Below are 26,198 nucleotides of genomic sequence, written 5' to 3'. Positions count from 1 at the left end.
TACCGTGGACTCTCCTACGCAGCTCTCCAGATTCAGATGAGAGATCCTGGCCTTTTTGTGTCTCTGGCCATCTCTTTGTAACAAAATGATCCATCTTCAAAGTCCTCTTGATTTGCTTGCGAGCAACTAGAAAATGGAAGATGTTCGCCTCCATGATTTTACACCAAACGCACGTACGTACTGGACGCTTATGTGTCAAGTGTACGTGCAGGGTGCGTGATCTGCTCACTGCTGCCACTTATGGCCAGAAGACAGGATGCAGCCTCATTCCATTCTTATTGAAAAGCTGGTGGCTGCCATTGGGCACTTGTCCCACAATCGGGACCACCGTGGGAACGATGCAATCGATCGTTCCACGACTATCCCAACACCCGCCCATGACCCACCCCGCGGGTCGCAATCTGCACTTTGAAAATCCCTGCATTAAATGGACAATTAATCCTCCAGGAACCAGTGTAAAATTGTTCTCGGCTCCAGATGCCTTGTTTCCTATTATTTTCCCAGCCAGGTAACTCCTGATCACAGAACTGATTTCAACTGTCAGGGTTACGCTATAGATTCTTTCCCTCCAGCTCACTCGAGGTGAATCTACCAACCTCCTTAAATCCTCACAAACACTAGGCAGTTCAGCCTTTGCCATAAGCTATCACACATGGTGAACAATAGTTTCAGCATTTTCACTGCCTGTATCTCCTCTTCTCTGCTTTTTAGATGGCTGCAAACCACCTCAAACCAAACTGTTGTTTGTCTGTGATAATCGTGGATTTGTAGTGAAGCCTATAATCTGACCTTAAACATGGCTGCGTCTTTCCTCTTTCACATGGCAATGTGAAACATATTCGGCCGGATTCTCTGTTTCTGAGACTAAGCATTGACACCAGGGCAGGATTTGTGGAGTTCTGTGACAACAAAACTGGCACTGCACCGAGACCAATTCACCGACCATTAAGGAACACAATCGATTCCATTGGAAAACAGTGTCAGATTCACTGGGGTCGGGGTTAACAATCAAAAGGCTGACAAACTGCAGCCGCATATTTTCCCTCCATTCCCCACACACTCATCCCAGGCAGCAAGATGTCACTGGTTGTGCTGGAGCGTTGATGGGTCGGCTGGGGCCAGAGGGTACCTAGGAGGGTCACCTGGGGGGGGGGCACCCATATCACCCGTGACGCTGGTTCACAGTGACAGTCAGCGGTGTGCGCAGCCACATGGCTGCCTGGCAGGCTGCAGCAATTGTGTTCCATGCCCGTCCACCCTGATCCCACAGCCCAACTCCTGGCCACCCTCCGCTACTCCTCCTGGCTCTGGCAGAAGACCCCCGGTCAGCTGCACAACTGTCAGCACACTATGGCAATGTTGGACACTTTCCATACCTCCTCTCTACCCATCATCAACTACGGCGCCTGTACAGGTGAACCTCGCCATTGGGAATTCCCCCTGGTGGAGGCGGAGGATCGCGAAGGCCCTGAAAAATACCAGGTCAGGCCCGCTAATGATACGCCAATGTCGTTTGCTGTACGTGCGGAGTGGAACACATTGACGCCGCTGTCGAGGCACCGGAGAATTGCGATTTGGCGTGAACCTGGCCCCAGTCACAATTTTGGCGTCAAAACCGATTCTCCGCCCAATCGTGTTTCGTTATTCCAGCATCAGCTGACAGAGAATCCTGCCCTTTAGTTTTGTATATGGGTAGAAATGCCATTTAACTACCTTTGATCCCAACTCCTTTTCACCTTAGAAGTAAATGGATAGTTGGAGTGAGCGTCAAACTACAATTTATTACACAACATTTTTTTCACAGATCCTTGAATGTTTGGCTAAGAATGATGAGCAATTTGTGGAGCATTGCAGCAGACTAAGCTGCTTGGGTGAAGGGATGCCCACTGAACTGTACTCAAAATTCAGCATTATGCTTCATGAAAAGCTTGAGTACATTAACCGAAGGATCACAAACTACAAAAAGGTAAGAAGATCTTTGAGCTGCTGAAATTTGAGAGAATGTAATTTTCATCTGCACAGCTGCAGATATCACATGAAGGATTTGATTAAAGCACAATTTAATGCTGATTATATCTGTGCTTTAATCTACTAATCCCTTGTGATTCCAAGAACTCAATTGAATTGTGACAAAATTAGTTTGGTAAACATGGAGAAGCTTCCTGATGATGTGAATCATAATGCAGGTAAAATAGTCATAGCTTTCACTTAGTAGCACAGCACTTGAATAATGAGAAAAAGAGAGACATGTTGCTGAAGCATTTTGTCTTGCACTCATCAAGACAAGTGCAAGAATTCCAAATTTCAAATGATCACAATTTGAACAATGGGAGAAAAGGGTGCTGATTGGTTGCCAGATCAACCCTGATTTACCATGTTGATGCCATGAAGAAAGCAACAGGGAACAGGGAACCTTTGGCTCCCCAAGCTCTGGGGTAATTTCAAAAGATGTCAGGCTTGAACACATTCCTTTTGTTTAAAGAGGCTAGGTCACTGCATATGAAATTTTGTTGCTTCTGGTAAGCAAAAATGAGCCACATTAAAGCTTGACGGAATATCTTAAACAAGTTATTAGCATAGCTACTAGCACATTCAGGATTGTTCGACAAGAGCTGCCCCATTATGAAATCACATCAAAGGCTAGACATTTTGTTTTGGGTTATGCAAGCGTGGACTAGTTGAGTACAGTCTTACTCTGCCCATGACAAAGGAATATGCTGTTTGATTCAATCAGCTAATCGTTGGTTCCTGATAGGTAGGTTCCAGAATGTACTGTTCGAATAAACTATCCAGAATTCACTCTGCAAATTCATTCTCCCGGCTACCGTTAGCAATTAGATTTGTCCAATCAATGTGAAGATTAAAGTCACACAGAATTATTGCAGTACCTTTCTTGAAAACCCCAATTATTTCCTGATGTATTCTGTCCTGTGTAGCTACTGCTAGGTGGCCTGGAAACTATTCACAATTTTGAATTATTTCCTTTTCTATTTCTTATCTCACCCAAACTGATTGTAATCTTGATCCTCTGACCCACCATGATTTTAAATAGTTCTATCAAATTTCCTCCCAACCTTCTCTTAACCAAGGAAAGGAGTTCCAACTTCTCTAATCTTTCCACACAACTGAAGTTCCTCATTCCCGAGACCATTTTCCTGAATTTTTTCTTCACTCTCTCCTTTCCTGAAGTGTGGTGCGCAAGATTGAATGCAGTACTCCCAACTAAGGCCAAACTAGAGTTCTTTCTAAATTTAACATAACTTCCTTAATTTAAATCTTTGAATTGATATAACTTTTGCAAATTAACAATTTTCCTCAGATATTTTTCATCTTTTTCATCTCTTCGAGGACACTGAATTCTCTCATCTCACTGCTATTTCATTTGATAATCTTGGAGCCTTTCTTGTCTGTATACTTCCGTGTCATAGTATATGGCACAATAAGCTACAGAGCCACCGGGAGTCTTTGATGCAGTTTTCATGTATTCCATCATGTTATTTTTGTTAAAAGTGATGGGATTAATAACAATATAGTTGATAATTGTAACATCAGTAAGTATAATTTGCGACTTTTTCAATATTTTTGATTTAGTTTTCACGGGTTCTGAAAAACAGAGCCTGGCCGACTTTCAAGCAAGCCAAGTCGAAGATTTCACCCTTGCACAGCAGTGATTTCTGTCCCACCAATTGCCATATAAATGTGATGGAAGTGTCATATCCTAAAAATGTTGCATCACTGGGTAGTGCATTTGGTGTACAATTGGACAGTCGGAAACAGTCAAGCAATGATATGGATCAGAAAAGCTTAGACCAGGGTAAGACCGCTGTTCTCATCTCTTATCGACTTTGCTAAAAATATATAATGCATGTTTGGGCTAGAGAATCCAAACCCGGCAGATGTGCAAGTTGCGTAATTATTTGTTACCCAATCTTAAAAGTCCAATGGCGAGATTTTCCATCCATCCGCACCCGTTTTCCGGTGCGGCACGGCCCGACCGGCAGTGGGTCTTCCGTCCCGGCAGCCGGTCAATGGCGTTTCCCATTGTGGGCAACCCTACGCTATCAAGAAATCCACGGGCATGAGTGCGCTGCCATCAAAACGGAGGATCCCGCCATTGGAGAATCCAGCCCAGTATGTTATCTGCAGTTTCTGTCTTCCCATCGGATCGTGTTTTCGGGATCCTTAAGGGGGAGGGGAGCAGCCCCAAGTCATGGTCCACATAGGTACCAACGACATAGGTAGGAAAGGGGATAGGGATGTAAGGCAGGAATTCAGAGAGCTAGGGTGGAAACTTAGATCTAGGACAAACAGAGTTATTATCTCTGGGTTGTTATCCGTGCCACGTGATAGCGAGATGAGGAATAGGGAGAGAGAGCAGTTGAACACGTGCCTACAGGGATGGTGCAGGAGGGAGGGTTTCAGGTTCCTGGATAATTGGGGCTCATCCTGGGGTAGGTGGGACCTCTACAAACGGGATGGTCTACACTTGGACCAGAGGGGTACCAATATCCTGGGGGGGAAATTTGCTAATGCTCTTCGGGAGAGTTTAAACTAGGTCACAAGGGGATTGGGAACCTGAATTGTAGCTCCAGTATACAGGAGGTTGAGAGTAGTGAGGTCATGAGTAAGGTTTCAAAGTTGCAGGAGTGTACCGGCAGGCAGGAAAGTGGTTTAAAGTGTGTCTACTTCAATGCCAGGAGCATCCGGAATAAGGTGGGTGAACTTGCGGCATGGGTTGGTACCTGGGACTTCGATGTTGTGGCCATTTCGGAGACATGGATAGAGCAGGGACACGAATGGTTGTTGCAGGTGCCGGGGTTTAGATATTTCAGTAAGCTCAGGGAAAGTGGTAAAAGAGGGGGAGGGGTGGCATTGTTAGTCAAGGACAGTATTACGGTGGCAGAAAGGACGTTTGCTGAGGACTCATCTACTGAGGTAGTATGGGCTGAGGTTAGAAAAAGGAAAGGAGAGGTCACCCTGTTAGGGATTTCCTATAGGCCTCCGAAAAGTTCCAGAGATGTAGAGGAAAGGATTGCAAAGATGATTCTGGATAGGAGCAAAAGTAACAGGTTAGTTGTTATGGATTGTTTGAGTACTTTAGATGGGTCTGTTTTTGTCCAATGTGTGCAGGAGGGTTTCCTGACACAGTTTGTAGATAGGCCAACGAGAGGCGAAGCCATATTGGATTTGGTACTGGGTAATGAACCAGGACAGGTGTTAGATTTGGAGGTAGGTGAGCACTTTGGTGATAGTGACCACAATTCAATTACGTTTACTTTAGTGATGGAAAGGGATAGGTATATACCGCAGGGCAAGAGTTATATCTGGGGGAAAGGCAATTATGATGCGATGAGGCAAGTCTTAGGATGCTTCGGATGGAGAGGAAAACTGCAGGGGATGGGCACAATGGAAAAGTGGAGCTTGTTCAAGGAACAGCTACTGCGTGTCATTGATAAGTATGTACCTGTCAGGCAGGGAGGAAGTGGTCGAGGGAGGGAACCGTGGTTTACTAAAGCAGTTGAAACACTTGTCAAGAGGAAGAAGGAGGCTTATGTAAAGATGAGACGTGAAGGTTCAGTTAGGGTGCTCGAGAGTTACAAGTTAACTAGGAAGGACCTAAAGAAAGAGCTAAGAAGAGCCAGGAGGGGACATGAGAAGTCTTTGGCAGGTAGGATCAAGGATAACCCTAAAGCTTTCTATAGATATGTCAGGAATAAAAGAATGACTGGGGTAAGAGTAGGGCCAGTCAAGGACAGTAGTGGGACGTTATGCGTGGAGACCGAGGAGATAGGAGAGGTGCTAAATGAATATTTTTCATCAGTATTCACACAGGAAAAAGACAATGTTGTCGAGGAGAATACTGAGATACAGGCTACTAGACTAGAAGGGCATGAGGTTCATAAGGAGGAGGTGTTAGCAATTCTGGAAAGTGTGAAAATAGATAAGTCCCCTGGGCCAGATGGGATTTATCCTAGGATTCTCTGGGAAGCTAGGGAGGAGATTTCTGAGCCTTTGGCTTTGATCTTTAAGTCACCTTTGTCTGCAGGAATAGTGCCAGAAGACTGGAGGATAGCAAATGTTGTCCGCATGTTCAAGCAGGGGAGTAGAGACAACCCCGGTAACTATAGACCAGTGAGCCTTACTTCTGTTGTGGGCAAAGTCTTGGAAAGGTTTATAAGAGATAGGACGTATAATCTTCTGGAAAGGAATAATTTGATTAGAGATAATCAACACGGTTTTGTGAAGGGTAGGTCGTGCCTCACAAACCTTATTGAGTTCTTTGAGAAGGTGACCAAGCAGGTGGATGAGGGTAAAGCAGTTGATGTGGTGTATATGGATTTCAGTAAAGCGTTTGATAAGGTCCCCACGGTAGGCTATTGCAGAAAATACAGAGGCATGGGATACAGGGTGATTTAGCAGTTTGGATCATAAATTGGCTAGCTGGAAGAAGACAAAGGGTGGTGGTTGATGGGAAATGTTCAGCCTGGAGTCCAGTTACTAGTGGTGTACCACAAGGATCTGTTTTGGAGCCACTGCTGTTTGTCTTTTTTATAAATGACCTGGAGGAGGGCGTAGAAGGATGGGTGAGTAAATTAGCAGATGACACTAAAGTCGGTGGAGTTGTGGACAGTGCGGAAGGATGTTACAAGTTACAGAGGGACATAGATAAGCTGCAGAGCTGGGCTGAGAGGTGGCAAATGGAGTTTAATGCAGAAAAGTGTGAGGTGATTCATTTTGGAAGGAATAACATGAAGACAGAGTACTGGGCTAATGGTAAGATTCTTGGTAGTGTGGATGAGCAGAGAGATCTCAGTGTCCATGTCCATAGATCCCTGAAAGTTGCCACCCAGGTTGAGAGGGTTGTTAAGAAGCCGTACGATGTGTTAGCTTTTATTGGGAGAGGAATTGAGTTTCGGAGCCACAAGACCATAAGGCCATGACCATGAGGTCATGTTGCAGCTGTACAAAACTCAGGTGCGGCTGCATTTGGAGTATTGCGTGCAATTCTGGTCGCCGCATTATAGGAAGGATGTGGAAGCATTGGAAAGGGTGCAGAGGAGATTTAGAGAGAAGAAGGTTAAGAGGTGACTTAATTGAGGCATACAAGATGATCAGAGGATTAGATAGGGTGGACAGTGAGCCTTTTTCCACGGATGGTGATATCTAGCACGAGGGGACATAGCTTTAAATTGAGGGGAGATAGATATAGGATCGATGTCAGAGGTAGGTTCTTTACTCAGAGAGTAGTAAGGGCGTGGAATGCCCTGCCTGCAACAGTAGTGGACTCACCAACACTAAGGACATTCAAATGGTCATTGGATAAACATATGGACAATAGGGGAATAGTGTAGATGGGCTTTCACAGGGCGGCGCAACATCGAGGGCCGAAGGGCCTGTACTGCGCTGTAATGTTCTATGTTCATCCAAAATTCTTGTTTACACAAATTCATTACACAATGATACTGCTGGAAACAGAATTGCCTATGTGGCAGAATCAAAGATACAGACAGTCAAATTAAGTGTTTCTATTGAAACAATTTATCTGATTTCAAAAGGAAAAACAGGTTTATTGTGAAGGGATAATATTTAGGGCGGAATCTTGTGCCATTCCATGTGGTGAGTTAATAATAATAATCTTTATTAGTGTCACAGGTAGGCTTACATTAACACTGCAATGAAGTTACTGTGAAAATCTCCTCGTCAGCACACTACGTCGCCTGCTCGGGTACATGGAGGGAGAATTCAGAATGTGCAATTCACCTAACAGCATGTCTTTCGGGACGAAACCGGAGCACCTGGAGGAAACCCACGCAGACACGGGTAGAATGTGCATACTCTGCACAGACAGTGACCCAAGCCAGGGATCGAACCCTGGTCCCTGGTGCTGTGAAGCAACAGTGCTAACCACTGTGCTACCGTGCTGCCCACAGTAGCAGGGAACATTTAATCAACAGAAGGTGGTGAGTGGGAACTTGCCCTGCAAAGAAAGAAGACAGTTAAGAGCTGAAGTCCCCTCTTTCTTGTTTGCGCTTTTAGGAACTCGCAGTTCTTTATAATTTATGACAGAGGTTGTCTTGACTTCTTCTACCATTTTGAGGAGATTCATGGTTATACAGTCTTCAGCTCAAGAGAGAAAAAGGCTGGTTATAGGTGTCATATGCCAGCTTGAAGATTTGTTTGTGCCATACCTTAGTGGTTCCAGAATCATACCTATGACTGGAAGTCGGATTCCTTCAGGCTACAATGGCACTTGCACTGAGTCTTGAAATCATTTTAAACAGTGACTGCTTTGACTAACTCATTGCAGACTTCTCTGTTTCAATGCTATGCTTTAGGGTCACTAAAGTGTCGAAAGCTGATTATTTTGTTGTATTTTCTCCTAATTACTTAATTTTCTCTTTTCTGAACGGGCTGGGTGCCACGTGTGCAGGGGAGTCCACTTGGCCCTGGTGCTCTTAGAAACAGGCTGCTCTTTTAAAAGGCCAAAATTATGTAAACTAGTTCTGGCCAAGAATTTTATTTTTTAGCTTGTCCCTGCTATTCCTTTGACTCTGATATCCGTGGGTGTTCAAACTATCTCTACAGTCCTAGAGTCCTCAGCTGCACAGTGGAATTTATTTCTTCTGCCCTCTGTCCTAATTCCATTATGGAGCTTCGCTCATGCATTCCAGCTTTGTGTCTTTACTTAATAATAACAACCTTTATTTTCACAAGTAGGCTTACATTTCACTTTCTGTGAAATGCCCCTAGTCACCACATTCCGGCGCCTTTTCGGGTACACTGAGGGAGAATTCAGAAATTTCCTAATAGCTCGTCTTTCGGGATTTGTGGGAGGAAACAGAAGCACCCGGAGGAAACCCACGCAGACACGGGGAGAACGTGCAGACTCCGCACTGACAGTGACCCAAGTCAGGAATCGAACCTGGGACCCTGGCGCTGTGAAGCCATAGTGTTAACCACTATGCTACCACGCTTCCCCCTATGCTACATTGCTGCCCCACTTTGGTGCTTTCAGTCAGGTCACAATGCTGCTCTTTTAATTTTCCAACTTTTGAATTTCTGTTGGATCTTCTGTAAGGTTCCTGGGTTTTCCAAGAGCTACCACCATGTTATACGGTGTTGGGTACCATTCAGTAAGTTTCAATGAAGTCTTTGTAGTCTTAAGTAGGTTAACTGTCTTATTCATCGAGAAAGCATTTGATAGAGTGGAGTGGGATTATTTGTGGGAGGTGTTGAGGAGATTTGGTTTTGGAGAGGGGTATGTTAGATGGGTGCAGCTGTTGTATAGGGCCCCAGTGGCGAGCGTGGTCACGAATGGACGGGGATCTGCATATTTTCGGCTCCATAGAGGGACAAGGCAGGGATGCCCTCTGTCCCCATTATTGTTTGCACTGGCGATTGAGCCCCTGGCGATAGCGTTGAGGGGTTCCAAGAAGTGGAGGGGAGTACTTAGGGGAGGAGAAGAACACCGGGTATCTTTTTATGCGGACGATTTGCTACTATACGTGGCAGACCCGGCGGAGGGGATGCCAGAAATAATGCGGATACTTGGGGAGTTTGGGGATTTTTCAGGGTATAAATTGAACATGGGGAAAAGTGAGTTGTTTGTGGTGCATCCAGGGGAGCAGAGTAGAGAAATAGAGGACCTACCGTTGAGGAAGGAAACAAGGGACTTTCGTTACCTGGGGATCCAGATAGCTAAGAATTGGGGCGCATTGCATAGGTTAAATTTAACGCGGTTGGTGGAACAGATGGAGGAGGATTTCAAGAGATGGGATATGGTATCCCTGTCACTGGCAGGGAGGGTGCAGGCGGTTAAGATGGTGGTCCTCCCGAGATTCCTCTTTGTGTTTCAGTGCCTCCCGGTGGTGATCACGAAGGCTTTTTTTAAAAGGATTGAAAAGAGCATCATGGGTTTTGTGTGGGCCGGGAAGACCCCGAGAGTGAGGAAGGGATTCTTACAGCGTAGCAGGGATAGGGGGGGGGCTGGCACTACTGAGCCTAAGTGAGTATTATTGGGCCGCTAATATTTCAATGGTGAGTAAGTGGATGGGAGAGGAGGAGGGAGCGGCGTGGAAGAGATTAGAGAGGGCGTCCTGTAGGGGGACTAGCCTACAGGCTATGGTGACAGCCCCATTGCCGTTCTCACCGAGGAACTACACCACAAGCCCGGTGGTGGTGCCTACACTGAAGATTTGGGGACAGTGGAGACGGCATAGGGGAAAGACTGGAGCCTTGGGGTGGTCCCCGATAAGAAACAATCATAGGTTTGCCCCGGGGGGAATGGATGGGGGATATGGAATGTGGCAAAGAGCAGGAATAACGCAACTGAAAGATCTGTTTGTGGATGGGAAGTTCGCGAGTCTGGGAGCGCTGACCGAGAAATATGGGTTGCCCCAAGGGAATGCATTCAGGTATATGCAACTGAGGGCTTTTGCGAGGCAACAGGTGAGGGAATTCCCGCAGCTCCCGACACAAGAGGTACAGGACAGAGTGATCTCAAAGACATGGGTGGGGGATGGTAAGGTGTCAGATATATATAGGGAAATGAGGGACGAAGGGGAGACTATGGTAGATGAACTAAAAGGGAAATGGGAAGAAGAGCTGGGGGAGGAGATCGAGGAGGGGCTGTGGGCAGATGCCCTAAGCAGGGTAAACTCGTCGTCCTCGTGTGCCAGGCTAAGCCTGATTCAGTTTAAGGTATTACACAGGGCGCATATGACTGGAGCACGGCTCAGTAAATTTTTTGGGGTGGAGGATAGGTGTGCGAGGTGCTCGAGAAGCCCAGCGAATCATACCCATATGTTTTGGTCATGCCCGGCACTACAGGGGTTTTGGATGGGGGTGACAAAGGTGCTTTCAAAAGTAGTAGGAGTCCGGGTCGAACCAAGCTGGGGGTTGGCTATATTTGGGGTTGCACAAGAGCCGGGAGTGCAGGAGGCGAGAGAGGCCGATGTTTTGGCCTTTGCGTCCCTAGTAGCCTGGCGCAGGATATTGCTAATGTGGAAAGAAGCCAAGCCCCCGGGGGTGGAGACCTGGATAAATGACATGGCGGGGTTTATAAAGCTAGAGCGGATTAAGTTCGTCCTAAGGGGGTCGGCTCAAGGGTTCACCAGGCGGTGGCAACCGTTCGTCGAATACCTCGCAGAAAGATAGACGGAATGGAAAAAAGAAGGCAGCAGCAGCAGCCCAGGATCGGGGGGGGGGGGGGAAGGAACCAGAAGGACTCTCAGGGTTGTTAATATATACTGTATAGTATGTATAGGTCGTTGCTACAGATAATTATATATTGGACTGTTAAATTATATTTTTGGAGAGTGTTACTTGTGACAAGGCAGTTGCCAATTAGGGCTAGTTTTCATTTTTGTTATTTATTATTTATTCATTTTTTGTTTATAAAATAGGTCATTGTTATTTGTGTTGTTATAATATTGTGTAAAGGATGCACAGTGTACTGTGTTGGTTGACCAAAAATTTTCAATAAAATATTTAATTAAAAAAAAAAACTGTCTTATTCACAAAAAGAACTGTGTACACCTATATTGAGTAAAGCGTTCAAGCTAAAAGCTGTTTCCATGCTTACTTGTGCTCATGACTCTGTCCAACACAGGATTGACTCTGAAGTTTGGGTCACCTGTTCTCTTGCATGACTGCATGGGCTATACTGTACTCAGTCTCACATTAACCCTATATGTGTGAAACCCTTATACTATACCTGCTCCCCCTGACATTTTTTTGCATTCTCATTTCAACATACCAGGTGGTTCAATAGTGAGAGGTGAAAGTTGGATCTGAAAATGAAGAATGGTGTTTCTGCAGATGTCAACCTCTGGCACTGAGTCTATGGGCTCAAATCGTGAGAAGGATTAAACACAATGCATCTGTCCTGGTTGGTGGTTCCTGGAATATCTACATCCATTCCCTCTTACACAGATACCTCCAGCCTATTCTGTGTATCCCACATTAAAACATCAAGCACTGGCCTTCAGGCAAGATTGGCTGAAGAGTGTGATGTGAAGCAGCTTCTGAGAGCTTTGGGTGCCATCGCTAACGATCTGCAGGATGCAATTTATATCATTAGATTTGCCTTTGTGGTGATTAGAGGGCAATCAGATTCAAAGTTTAGCACACTTGACATGCCTAGAATTTTTCTTCATGATAGGAACGTGGAATTCCAAACACAACAGCCACAGTCTTATTGAATGATGGAGCAGGCTTGCTCTGCTCCTATTTTGTATGTTCGTATGCATGACTCTTTCACCTAATGGGAGTGTTTCCACTGATGTCAACTTATATGCCTTATCCAACCAGCCATCTCAAATGACTGATCATATAGGTGTAAGGATACAGGACTAGTCTCTTCAATCACCTATAATAATGACCCAACTTGTTGAAGAGTCCTCCCAGGACTCAAAAGCCTCAATCCCAAGAGGCACTTGATGAAGCAGCACAGCTAAGATTCACTTGCATTGTTTGTACTTGGGTCGTAGTCATGATGGAAAAGGAAGCATTTGTCATAAATAAATGACAAAACCTCTTTGTGATCTGAAGTCCAGTGTTCTGCAGTGTTTGTTTTTTGATCTTGTTGTTTGAGAAAATGTTTGGAGGTCAGTAAATAATCAGTGACACAGGAGAAAATTAAGGGGTGTTTGCTTGTTTAAAGAAGAATAAGTTCTTAATAAATGCTGTTCCTCTCTCTGTTAGCCAAATTGCTTAATCACTTCTATTATGTGATAATAGACTTTTACTGACTGGCCTCTCGTGAAAGACTTGATAGAATATGACTTTTATCTCTCTGGTCTTTTAATCATAGCACCCAAATAAAACCTATGCGAGAAGCTAACCCCATTTGTTGGTAAAAAAGTCTTATTGAATTTGAATGAGAATTACGGACAAGTGGATATATTTAGGAGTTTTGCAGGCATTCAGTTGTAATGTCACCTAGCAATGACATGTATGTTGTTATTTCATCAGACTGAGGAAACCTAAGTCATTTGTTGAATGATTGTAATCATATTCTTATTTGATAGGTATTTCATATTGACATGCATTAAAATATTGTCAGATACTCTGGTCAGTACCCTTTGAAGGAAATTCATAATTTAGCACTCAATTTTCACATTGCTGTTATTTCATAGATAAATTGGACACAGTGGAATACGTCCATCATTGCATCACCACCATGGCAGCTCCCTCTGGACATAGTTTGGGTCAGCAAAATGGGCCTGGTCTGCACTTCCTCCTGAGGGGAAAGGATGTGGAAACTCAAGATGCATATCAAAAACTTCTGAATAAGCTACAGACAGTTGTAAAGGAACTGGAAATCTATATTTCTCAGATAGATGAGTGAGTACACTAGCAATTTTTATTCAATACTGACCAAGATACAGGACTAACAAGTGTAAGTTATGGGCTGTAATTCTCCAACCGATCACTGGCAGCGGGATTCTCTAATCCCGCCAGCAGCACACTCCCGTCCGTGGGTATCCTGGTGGCACGGGGCGGCTTCAGTGGGGAATCTCTTTGAGATTCGGGAGCAGAGAGTCCCGCCTCCAGCGCACGGCACACCACCTCCCGCTGCTGAGAAATACGCAGTTGGGAGGCCAAAGAATCCCGCCCTTTTGGTTAAGTAAATTTCCTCTGGCTACTGTAAACGTTATACTTAACTTATCAACACTTCTTACAGTGAATCTACCTGGTGTTGCTCAGAATGCGTGACCAAGATTGTCCTTCCTCCCATTTTTATTCAACAATAGATGTCTCATACACCAATTAAAAAGGCCTGATAACCGGTCACCCCTGATAACCATTCTTGCCTCCGTGAACATAGAGCACAGAATCTCTGTGACTTATCTTATGCAAAGCACATAATGGCCTGCCAGCTTTATCAATGGTGGGAAGCCAACTCTGTTTCAAAGTGGGCATTGAGCGTTCTGATGTTAAACCATTTCTATTTCACAGGTAAAAATCAACAGCCAGGCAACATTTTGAAGAATACTAAATAGCAGCTTCAAATATGCCAGTGTTTGAATGGAATTAAACCCAGAATCTTTGGGGATGAAAGCAAAATATTAATCAAAACCTGAAGTCATCAAAATGGGCCACTGGGGATTCATTCAAAAGTAATTATATGTTGCTCAGCTTGAATGAATTTCTAATTCACAGTGCTGTTCCTCTTTGAAAATTAAGAATGCAGGTGTAGAGAGTAAAAGTATTACCAAATGTTGACCATCATTCCTGCTGTTAACATAGCTGCTTTGTTCTATGTGGCATAAAATTAGTTTGTTGAAAATTTTAGTTGTCTGGTAGGCTAGCAAATTCATTATGATGCTTTTGTGGGGACTGAATCTTCCCCTTACCATGTAGTGAGAACTTTGAGATCCCTAGCAATTTATTGAATATATAGGGAATAATGAACTCAAAGAAGCAAGGACATTGGTTTTGCTGGAACACAAATGGCATTGTAAAACAGCTAATGGCATTGTTTGGGTAATGATCAAGTGGATGGTCAACTGCCAGTAGCTGCTGGCTGCACTTAAAGCTGAAACAATATTCATAAAAGTGGTTTGAAGCACAAAGGACCCATTGATGCATCGATCTGTGAAGAGCTGCTAAATGCATAATGATTAATGTTGGAGCATATTATGAGATAACTGTTCTGAAGTGGTTGTGTGAGTAATATCTGTCCTGACTAGAAAAGAGTGCCCACCTGGAATATTTCCTTGTTAAATATGCCCTTTTGGAGAGACCTTTCCAGTTCACAATGGACATAACAATTGGAAATATTCATTGGTGCAGCTAACTAATAAACCTATCAGTGGAAATTATATTCATAACTTTGAGTGGCCTAATGATTTCATAGATTTTAGCTGAAATGTAGGTTCTATGGAAAAATCATGTTGTTAGTATTGACTGGAATAGGGTAGTAAAAAAGAAAATTGATATTAAATGAAATTACCTTCAAAAATAATTATGTATTTAGTTGAAATTAGAGATGCATTTGGACTAGTAATCTAGAAGCAAAATATAGTGCGGATGTCATAAATCTAAATTCAAACAGTAAATGCTCACGAGGTCTGTCAGTATCTTATATTAGCAATCCAGAGGCATAGATTAATGATTTGAAAATATAAGTTTGAATTCCTGGAGAATTTAAATTCAGTGTCAATTAAATAAATCTGGAATTAAAAAGTGGTATCGGCAATGCTGATAATAAAATTAACGAGTTGTTGTAAAATCTCCTCTGGATCACTAATGCCCTTTGAGAAAGACACCTGCTATCTCCAGCTCAGCTGTTCATATTTGACTCCAGATCAACACAATGTGATTGACTCTTAACTATCCTTTGAAATGGCCTAGCAAGTCACTCAGTTTATGGGAGTACCACCACCTACAAGTTCTCGTCCAAGTCACAGACCATCATGACAAGGAAATATATTACTTAATTGCCACTGGGTCAAAATCCTGAACTCCTTTCCTAATGGCACTGTGGTGTATATTCACCAAATGGATTGCGGCAGTTCATGAAGACTGCTCACTAGCACCTTCTCAAGAATAATTTGGGACAAGCATTAAATGTTTTTTTTTTAAATTTTTTTTATTCTCCTTTTTCACATTTTCTCCCAAATTTACATCCAATAATAAACAGTAATCAGTAACGAATGTAATGTCAATCCCCATATCAAAAACAACGATCCCATCCTCCCACCAAACACCCAAACATTAGCCCTCATGTTAACATAAACAAATGACAAAGAGGAATCAGGAATCACCCATAGTCACCCTTAATACACACAGCACCCCTCCCCCCAATCTCCCTAGCCCCAAACCCCCCTAATGCTCGATGTGATCCAATTCTCAAAAGTGCATAATGAATAACGCCCATGGATTGTAGAATCCCTCCATCCTTCCCCTCAGTTCAAATTTGACCTTTTCAAGCATCAAGAATTCCAGCAGGTCCTCCTGCCATGCCGGGGCACAGGGTGGAGAGGTTGATACCCACCCGATCAGGATCCGCCTTCGGACGATCAACGAGGCGAAGGCTACAACATCTGCTTCTGCGCCCGTTTCCAACCCCGGTTGGTCCGACACCACGAATATGGCCTCCCGAGGACCCGGGTCCAGTTTCACGTGCAACACTTTAGAGATTACCCTAAACACCTCCTTCCAGTAATCCTCCAGCTTTGGACCGGACCAAAACATATGAACGTGGTTTGCGGGGCCCCTCCCGCAATGTTCACATACATCTTCTACCCCCTCAAAGAGTCGGCTCATCCTCGCCCTTGTAAGGTGCACTCTATACACCACCTACAGCTGTATCAGCCCCAACCTCTCACACGAGATAGAGGCGTTCATCCTCCGGAGCACCTTGCACCAGAACCCCTCCTCCATATCCTCTCCCAACTCTTCCTCTCACTTTGCCTTGATCCCTTCTAGTGGCGCCTTCTCCTCCTCCAAAATAGCCCCATTAACCGCCGATACTACCCCCTTCTCCAGTCCCCCTGTCGCCAGCACCTCCTCCAGCAATGTGGAAGCCGGCTCTACTGGGAAGATCTATCTCCTTTCTGGCAAAGCCTCGAAGCTGCATGTATCTAAATATTTCCCCCTGCTCCAGCCCATACTTCGCTCCCAGCTCCTTCAATCCCGCAAAACGACCCCCAAGAAATAAAACTTTTCATGTCCTAATTCCTTTCTCCTCCCATCTTGGAAAATTTCCATCGCACTTCCCTGGCTCAAATCTATGGTTCCCCCGAATCGGCATTTCCCTTGACCCTGCCCCCAACCCGAAGTGCTGTCAAAACTGCCTCCAAATTCTCAACGAAGCTATTACTACCGGACTCCCTGAGTATCTCCCAGGTAGCGTCGCTGTCACTAGCGCCTTCAATCTCAACCCCGTACCCAAACTCTCCTCCATTCTGACCCATTAGGTGTCAACGTCTCTGACCCAGCTCCGTACCTTCTCCACATTTGCCGCCCAGTAATAATACATCAGGTTCGGAAGACCCAAACCCCTTGCCTGCCTTCCTCTCTGCAGTAGCACCTTTTTAATTCTGGCCACCTTCCCTCCCCATATGAACAAGGTAATCATCCCTTCAATCTCTCTAAACAATGCCTTTTGCAGGAAAATCGGCAGGCATTGAAAAATAAACAGGAATCGCGGCAGCACATTCATTTTAACTGCCTGTACCCGACCCGCCAGTGACCGAGGGAGCTCCAGTGACAGAGGGAGAGGGACAAGCATTAAATGTTGACCTCGAGCGACATCTATAAAACAACATTACGTATTTAATAGAATTTGATGCCCTAGGAATGGTTTAAAAAATATGGAGGTCACTGCAACATGCAGTTTTCTGACTGCACCTAACCAACTGTTTTGGTGCAATTACAACGAGGCATCTCCCCAACCGTGTGGTAAATTGCCAAGGTGTATTCTGTCCACAAAAAGCAAGGCATATCCAATCTAATGAACTACCATCCCCTTGGTATATTTTTAAAATATTTGTTCATGGGACATAGGTATCGCTGGTAATGCCCATATTTATAGTCTATTCCAGTTTCCCTTGAGGATGTTGAAGGTTAGCCTTGCAGTCGGTGTGGTGTAGGTATATCTGTTTGGCTATTAGATAGGGAGTTTCAGGATTTTGATCCAGTGATGACGAAAGAACAGCAATATGTTTCCAAGCCAGAATGGTGCTTGACCTTCAGGCGGTGATTTAAATAGTCATGGCGAAGTCCGGAACGGGGGGGTCAAAAACAAGGTTTCTTTTCTAGGACGTATTTACAAGCAACAGTAGAACTCCTCTGCAGCTGGGCTCCTACCTGGGTCGGCTTTTATGGTACTGAATTAACTCGTCCACTGATGGGCCTTTGCACCTCAGAGGAGGAGCTCGTACTCCATGAGGCTCATGGGGAGATAAACCGGGTCATCCTCTTGGGGATTATAACATCCAACCCTCCCTCCCCGAAGTCCATATGTCCCTCTGAAGAAGGGCTTCTGTTTTGCTACGGCTGCACTCCCTGTGACTACGGGGCTGAGTCGGTGGGGGGGGGGGGGTGTATAGCATGTGGGGGAACATAGTTTCCAGAATGATCATCTGGGAGGTACCTCTAGAAATTGATCCCTGGCAAGGTCGTCACCGGAAGCCTTGGATGTCTGGATCTCCATCTGAACATAGAACATAGAACATAGAAAATACAGCACAGAACAGGCCCTTCGGCCCACGATGTTGTGCCGAACCTTTGTCCTAGATTAATCATAGATTATCATTGAATTTACAGTGCAGAAGGAGGCCATTCGGCCCCCCGAGTCTGCACCAGCTCTTGGAAAGAGCACCCTACCCAAACTCAACACCTCCACCCAACACCAAGGGCAATTTGGACATTAAGGGCAATTTATCATTGGCCAATTCACCTAACCCGCACATCTTTGGACTGTGGGAGGAAACCGGAGCACCCGGAGGAAACCCACGCAGACACGGGGAGGATGTGCAGACTCCGCACAGACAATGACCCAAGCCGGAATCGAACCTGGGACCATGGATCTGTGAAGCAATTGTGCTATCCACAATGCTACCGTGCTGCCCTTAAGAACAAATAAATCTACACTATATCATTTTCCCGTAATCCATGTACCTATCCAACAGCTGCTTGAAGGTCCCTAATGTTTCCGACTCAACTACTTCCACAGGCAGTGCATTCCATGCCCCCACTACTCTCTGGGTAAAGAACCTACCTCTGATATCCCTCCTATATCTTCCACCTTTCACCTTAAATTTATGTCCCCTTGTAATGGTGTGTTCCACCTGGGGAAAAAGTCTCTGACTGTCTACTCTATCTATTCCCCTGATCATCTTATAAACCTCTATCAGGTCGCCCCTCATCCTTCTCCGCTCTAATGAGAAAAGGCCTAGCACCCTCAACCTTTCCTCGTAAGACCTACTCTCCATTCCAGGCAACATCCTGGTAAATCTTTTTTGCACCTTTTCCAGAGCTTCCACATCCTTCCTAAAATGAGGCGACCAGAACTGTACACAGTACTCCAAATGTGGCCTTACCAAAGTCCTGTACAGCTGCATCATCACCTCACGGCTCTTAAACTCAATCCCTCTGTTAATGAACGCGAGCACACCATAGGCCTTCTTCACAGCTCTATCCACTTGAGTGGCAACTTTCAAAGATGTATGAACATAGACCCCAAGGTCTCTCTGCTCCTCCACAATGCCAAGAACTCTACCGTTAACCCTGTATTCCGCATTCATATTTGTCCTTCCAAAATGGACAACCTCACACTTTTCAGGGTTAAACTCCATCTGCCACTTCTCAGCCCAGCTCTGCATCCTATCTATGTCTCTTTGCAGCCGACAACAGCCCTCCTTACTATCCACAACTCCACCAATCTTCGTATCGTCTGCAAATTTACTGACCCACCCTTCAACTCCCTCATCCAAGTCATTAATGAAAATCACAAACAGCAGAGGACCCAGAACTGATCCCTGCGGTACACCACTGGTAACTGGGATCCAGGCTGAATATTTGCCATCCACCACCACTCTCTGACTTCTATCGGTTAGCCAGTTCGTTATCCAACTGGCCAAATTTCCCACTATCCCATGCCTCCTTACTTTGTGCAGAAGCCGACCATGGGGAACTTTATCAAATGCCTTACTAAAATCCATGTACACTACATCCACTGCTTTACCTTCATCCACATGCTTGGTCACCTCCTCAAAGAATTCAATAAGATTTGTAAGGCAAGACCTACCCCTCACAAATCCGTGCTGACTATCCCTAATCAAGCAGTGTCTTTCCAGATGCTCAGAAATCCTATCCTTCAGTACCCTTTCCATTACTTTGCCTACCACCGAAGTAAGACTAACTGGCCTGTAATTCCCAGGGTTATCCCTAGTTCCTTTTTTGAACAGGGGCACGACATTCGCCACTCTCCAATCCCCTGGTACCACCCCTGTTGACAGTGAGGACGAAAAGATAATTGCCAACGGCTCTGCAATTTCATCTCTTGCTTCCCATAGAATCCTTGGATATATCCCGTCAGGCCCGGGGCTCTTGTCTATCCTCAAGTTTTTCAAAATGCCCAACACATCTTCCTTCCTAACAAGTATTTCCTCGAGCTTACCAATCTGTTTCACACTGTCCTCTCCAACAACATCGCCCCTCTCATTTGTAAATACAGAAGAAAAGTACTCATTCAAGACCTCTCCTATCTCTTCAGACTCAATACACAATCTCCCGCTACTGTCCTTGATCGGACCTACCCTCGCTCTAGTCATTCTCATATTTCTCACATATGTGTAAAAGGCCTTGGGGTTTTCCTTGATCCTACCCGCCAAAGATTGTTCATGCCCTCTCTTAGCTCTCCTAATCCCTTTCTTCAGTTCCCTCCTGGCTATCTTGTATCCCTCCAATGCCCTGTCTGAACCTTGTTTCCTCAGCCTTACATAAGTCTCCTTTTTCCTCTTAACAAGACATTCAACCTCTCTTGTCAACCATGGTTCCCTCACTCGACCATCTCTTCCCTGCCTGACAGGGACATACATATCAAGGACACGTAGCACCTGTTCCTTGAACAAGTTCCACATTTCACTTGTGTCCTTCCCTGCCAGCCTATGTTCCCAACTTATGCACTTCAATTCTTGTCTGACAACATCGTATTTACCCTTCCCCCAATTGTAAACCTTGCCCTGTTGCACGTACCTATCCCTCTCCATTACTAAAGTGAAAGTCACAGAATTGTGGTCACTATCTCCAAAATGCTCCCCCACTAACAAATCTATCACTTGCCCTGGTTCATTACCCAGTACTAAATCTAATATTGCCCCTCCTCTGGTTGGACAATCTACATACTGTGTTAGAAAAGCTTCCTGGACACACTGCACAAACACCACCCCATCCAAACTATTTGATCTAAAGAGTTTCCACTCAATATTTGGGAAGTTAAAGTCGCCCATGACTACTACCCTATGACTTCTGCACCTTTCCAAAATCTGTTTCCCAATCTGTTCCTCCACATCTCTGCTACTATTGGGGGGCCTATAGAAAACTCCTAACAAGGTGACTGCTCCTTTCCTATTTCTGACTTCAACCCATACTACCTCAATAGGGTGATACTCCTCGAACTGCCTTTCTGCAGCTGTTATACTATCTCTAATTAATAATGCCACCCCCCCACCTCTTTTACCACCCTCCCTAATCTTATTGAAACATCTATACCCAGGGACCTCCAACAACCATTTCTGCCCCTCTTCTATCCAAGTTTCCGTGATGGCCACCACATCGTAGTCCCAAGTACCGATCCATGCCTTAAGTTCACCCACCTTATTCCTGATGCTTCTTGCGTTGAAGTATACACACTTCAACCCATCTCCGTGCCTGCAAATACTCTCCTTTGTCAGTGTTCCCTTCCCCACTGCCTCATTACATGCTTTGGCGTCCTGAATATCGGCTACCTTAGTTGCTGGACTACAAATCCGGTTCCCATTCCCCTGCCAAATTAGTTTAAACCCTCCCGAAGAGTACTAGCAAACCTCCCTCCCAGGATATTGGTGCCCCTCTGGTTCAGATGCAACCCGTCCTGCTTGTACAGGTCCCACCTTCCCCAGAATGCGCTCCAATTATCCAAATACCTGAAGCCCTCCCTCCTACACCATTCCTGCAGCCACGTGTTCAACTGCACTCTCTCCCTATTCCTAGCCTCGCTATCACGTGGCACCGGCAACAAACCAGAGATGACAACTCTGTCTGTCCTGGCTTTCAACTTCCAGCCTAACTCCCTAAACTTGTTTATTACCTCCACACCCCTTTTCCTACCTATGTCGTTGGTACCAATGTGCACCACGACTTCTGGCTGCTCCCCCTCCCCCTTAAGGATCCTGAAGACACGATCCGAGACATCCCTGGCCCTGGCACCCGGGAGGCAACATACCTTCCGGGAGTCTCGCTCGCGACCACAGAATCTCCTATCTATAGAGTCTGAATCCACCACCTCTCGCTTCTCTGTGTCGAGGCCCACAGGGGGTGAGGCCCCCAGGCCTCCATGTGCCGGGGTGATGTGGCTGGAAGACGGTTCTTCTGATGGGGCTTGGCCTCCTGTTCCTGAGATGATCAATTCCGCACTGTTCGCTTGCGTGTCTTCACCTGGTACGGAACTGGTCCGGTATGTCATACCACTGTCCCTGGAGCCCAACGGACACTATCTTGAAGTTTTGGACGTACACAGCATCCTCTGGTTTGAAACTCCTAGTCAGTGTCTGCTGCTTTGGCTTTGCCTCTGCAGGTCCTGAGCACGTTGTACTTTCCCGCCAATATTGGGGAACGTGAGGCTATGGCGGATCCTCAGATTCTGACACACCAACTGTTCTGCCTGTGCTACAACCGTCACGGCATGTGGCGTGGTCCAGAACTAAACAAAAACAGTGCCAATTGCACCTCCACGGACCCCCATGCTCTGTTTCTTCATCCATCTCTTGAACGGCTGCATCCCTTGCTCGGCCAGCCCGTTCAAGGAATGGTGATACAGGGTCATGTGGATGTGCCACACCACGTTTGCCTTCATAAAGAGTTTGTGTCTGATGAACGGAGTGCCATTGGCTGTGACTAGCTCCTCCGGGATGTCGTGGGTGCTGAAAGAAAGACGTATCTTCTCAACCATGGCCTTCGACGTGTGGACGACATCTGATAGACTTCCAGCCACTTGGAGAGGGTGTCTACTACAAGTAGAAACATTGACCCTTGGAAAGGTCTGACAAAGTCGGCATCCAGGTACACCCAAGATCGGCATGGCAATTCAGCATTGATGTAGGGAGGCAGCTGGTGGGAGCTTCCGTTGCTCCTGCCATGTGGTGCATTGTTAGGCAAGTTGTTCGGTGCATCCGCATTTTCAAACTGCAAACCTCGATGATGCTCGAAGGTATATTTGTTGGCTTCTAGCAACAGGGCCCATTGCAGAATCTGGGCAGATGCTGTTGGCGGGATCACCTTGTCTTCTTTAAAAAGCCCGAGCAATTCACGATGGCGAATCGATGTTCATACACGTATCAATGAAATTTCTTCACCGCAAAGACGACAGCCAAACCTTTCTTTTCAATGTTGGTGGAATTGCGCTCTGCAGCGGTCAAAGTCCTTGATGTGTATGTTATCGGCATTTCCCTATCGTCAGCCATGCAGTGGGACAGCACTGCTCCAATTCCGTAAGGTGAGGTGTCGCATGCCACCAAAAGGGGCTTGGAGGGGTCGTAATGTGCCAATAACCCCGAGGACGTTAGCTGCTGCTTCACCCTGACAAAGGCCTTGTCCTGAGGTGTTCTCCACACTAATTCCTGGTGCTTCTTCAGAAATTCATGCAGTGGGGCGAGGATGGTCGCTAGGTCAGGAATACATTTCCTGTAGTAGTTTATGGGACCTAAGAACGGTCACAACTCCGTCGCATTTCTGGTGTGGGGGCTTGCTTTAATACCTGCACTTTCTCATCAACCAGGTGTAGTCCGTCCCGATCCATGTGATAGCCCAAGTATGTAACCTCCTTGTTGTAGAAAATGCTGTTTCCTCTCTTGAGTCAGACACCTGTCTCGGAAAACCGGCAGAAGACTTCCTCCAGGTTATTCAGGTGCTCCCTTTTCGTGGCTCCGGTGACCAGGACCTTGTCCAGGTAGACCACCACCTGCGCTAGCCCTCTCAGGATGTTCTCCATAATGTGCTGAAAAATTGCACAAGCCGACGATACTCCAAACGGCAACCTTGTGTATCCATAGAGACCCCTGTTTGTATTAATGGTTACATAAAGACTGTAATCAGCATCCAGCACCAGTTGGCGATAGGCGTGGCTCATGTTGAGCTTGGAAAAGGAATGACCGCCAGCCAATTTTACGTATAGGTCTTCTATCCACGGCATTAGGACCCTCTCCAGATGGGAGGCCTAGTTTACGGTCAATTTATAATCTCCACACAAGTGTACGGTTTTGTCAGGTTTTAGTGTTGGGGACCACCGCCGCTGTCCAATCAGCAAACCGCACGGGTCGGACGATACCGAGGCCTTCCAATTGTTTGAGTTCATTCTCAACTTTCGCCAGAAGATCATCGGGGACCCGAGAGGCCCAGAAGTACTTTAGCTGAGTCTCGGGGTCATCATATATCTTCGCCATTGCCCCTTTAATCTCGCTCAGGCTCCCCTGGAAGACTTCTGGGTTCTTCCCCAAGACGTCATAAAGTCCTCCACTGTCCATCCGGAATATCTGTTGCCAGTCTAGCTGGAGGTGTTCTAGCCAGTCATGGCCAGGCAGACTCGGTCCAGGCCCCCGCATTATTATTAATGGCAACCTAACGGACTGCTGCCCATAAGTAACCGGGGCCATCACTATGGCTAGGAGATCCCCCGTCTTGGTCACTAGCCTTGCCTCGGTGTCCTGCAACCGCAACTGTTGAACTCCAGTCTTGGTTCTCACGAAGGTCTGCCTCCCTATTACTGAAACTGTGACCCCCATGTCCAATTCCGTCTCTACCAGGTGGCTGTTCACCTGGACAGTAATCCTGATGGGGGCAACTGGTGGCGTGACAATGCAATACGATGCAATTGCATACACTCCTCTTCATCAGGTTGTTCTAAGTGGAGGGTCCAAGCTCTAGGCTGGCATCTCCTTAGGGCTGTGCAGTTGACCAGTGGTTTACTATCACTGGCCACTGGTTTTGCTGGCCACAAATGGTGCACCGCATTGGATCATCCTCCATCGACTCCGGGGAGGTAGGTGTCCCGACTGGTTGTAGTTGCCCTTGGCTAACGCGCCTGGTCCTGACGGTGTTCAGGCCAGGTTGGTGCACCACTGGTCTCTGTCCTAGGGGGTGCTATTCGCTTGAACGGGGGGCTTCCTATGCTGTTTGCCACCATCCCTGACATCCCCTGGAGTTCCTGGACTCCCTTCTCTCTGCTCTCCCGTGCGAGGGAGATCTCTCCGGCCTTTTTTAGGGCCAGCAACGGCTTGGCCAGTAATTTCCACTGGGTCACCATTGTATTTATACTGCATACAAGGCGATCATGTAGGGATGATCTCGGGTAGGGATAGTTCATAGTCGCAAAACTCCACCAGTTTGCGCAATCACGGGAGAAACTTTGTAACTCCCCTGGGATCCTCTCGGCCACATTAATTCGGTACCTCTGTACGATAACTGACAGCTTAGGGTCGTAGTGATTTGCTACATGTGCCATTGACTCGTTGAACGTCTTAGAGTCTGGGGCTATGGGGTATGTTAGACTCTTTTGGATGCTGAAAGTGGGGGCCCCATAGGCGGTCAAAAGAATCACCATCAGGCAATCACCCCCAACGTTGTTTAAAAAACGCACGCACTCCACGGAGTCCAGTTCCCTGCACCTGCATCAAATGCGTCAAGTTGGCTAAAGAGTGGCATTTCCAAAACGGTGCAAACCTATTCCTTCGTGAAGAGAGGCGGTCATGTTCCAACCGGTTAGCAGCACCGACTTTAGTTCCGCTGTATCCTTGTCGCCAATTTAGTAATCTTGGAGGAGTCCAGAAAGGAGAGTCAACAACAAGGTTTATTTCTGAGAAGAACGTCCCAGTCCCAGACCTGGGCTGGCTTTTCATGGTACTGAATTAACTAGCTTGCTGATGGGCCTCCACCCCTCAGTGGGGGAGCTTGTACTCCATGAGGCGCACGGGGAGATTAACCGGGTCGTCCCCCTGTATCTTGTTGGGGTTCTAACAATGGTGTTCCCTTGTGTCAGCTGCACTTGTTATCTCAGTGGTTGAACTTGCAGCATTGGAAGGTATTGTTGAAAAACCTTGGCAAGTTGCTGCAGTGCAATTTGTAGATGGCACACGCATGGTGTGCTGGTGAGTTGGAGTGAATATTTGATGTGGTGGATGAGTTGCTGTTCAAATGGCTGCTTAGTTCTGTATAGGCTGTAACTTCTTTATTGTTGTAACTTGGAACTGATCTCATCCAGGGAAGTGGAGAGTATTCCTGCCTTGTTGCTGGTGGAAAGACTTTGGCAAGTCAGGAGGTGGTTGTGGTATTTGGAGGTCAATCATCTCAGTCCAAGGATATTCCTGCAGAAGTTCCTCAGGGCAGTGTCTGGGATCATTCAATTTCAGCTGCTTTATCAATGATTTTCCCTCTACCCATAAGGTCAGGAGTGAGGCTGGCTCGTTGATGATTACACTGTGCTCAATTCC

General features: G+C 46.1%; 1 protein-coding gene across 2 annotated transcripts in view; it reads left to right on the top strand.

Moving 5' to 3' along the window:
- Positions 1-26,198, top strand: part of prex2 (phosphatidylinositol-3,4,5-trisphosphate-dependent Rac exchange factor 2) — an 825,781-nt gene that overhangs the window by 472,741 nt on the left and 326,842 nt on the right. For both annotated transcript variants that reach the window (XM_072467618.1, XM_072467617.1), the window contains exons 23-25: positions 1,805-1,966; positions 3,592-3,814; positions 13,140-13,347. In XM_072467618.1, coding sequence (XP_072323719.1) covers positions 1,805-1,966; positions 3,592-3,814; positions 13,140-13,347 — 593 coding nt within the window. The remainder of the gene's footprint in view (positions 1-1,804; positions 1,967-3,591; positions 3,815-13,139; positions 13,348-26,198) is intronic.

The sequence above is a fragment of the Scyliorhinus torazame genome, chromosome 11, assembly GCF_047496885.1.
Source record: "Scyliorhinus torazame isolate Kashiwa2021f chromosome 11, sScyTor2.1, whole genome shotgun sequence".
Lineage (NCBI taxonomy): Eukaryota > Metazoa > Chordata > Chondrichthyes > Carcharhiniformes > Scyliorhinidae > Scyliorhinus > Scyliorhinus torazame.
The sequence above is the reverse complement of the archived record's forward strand: the minus strand, read 5'-3'. Positions and strand labels throughout refer to the sequence as shown.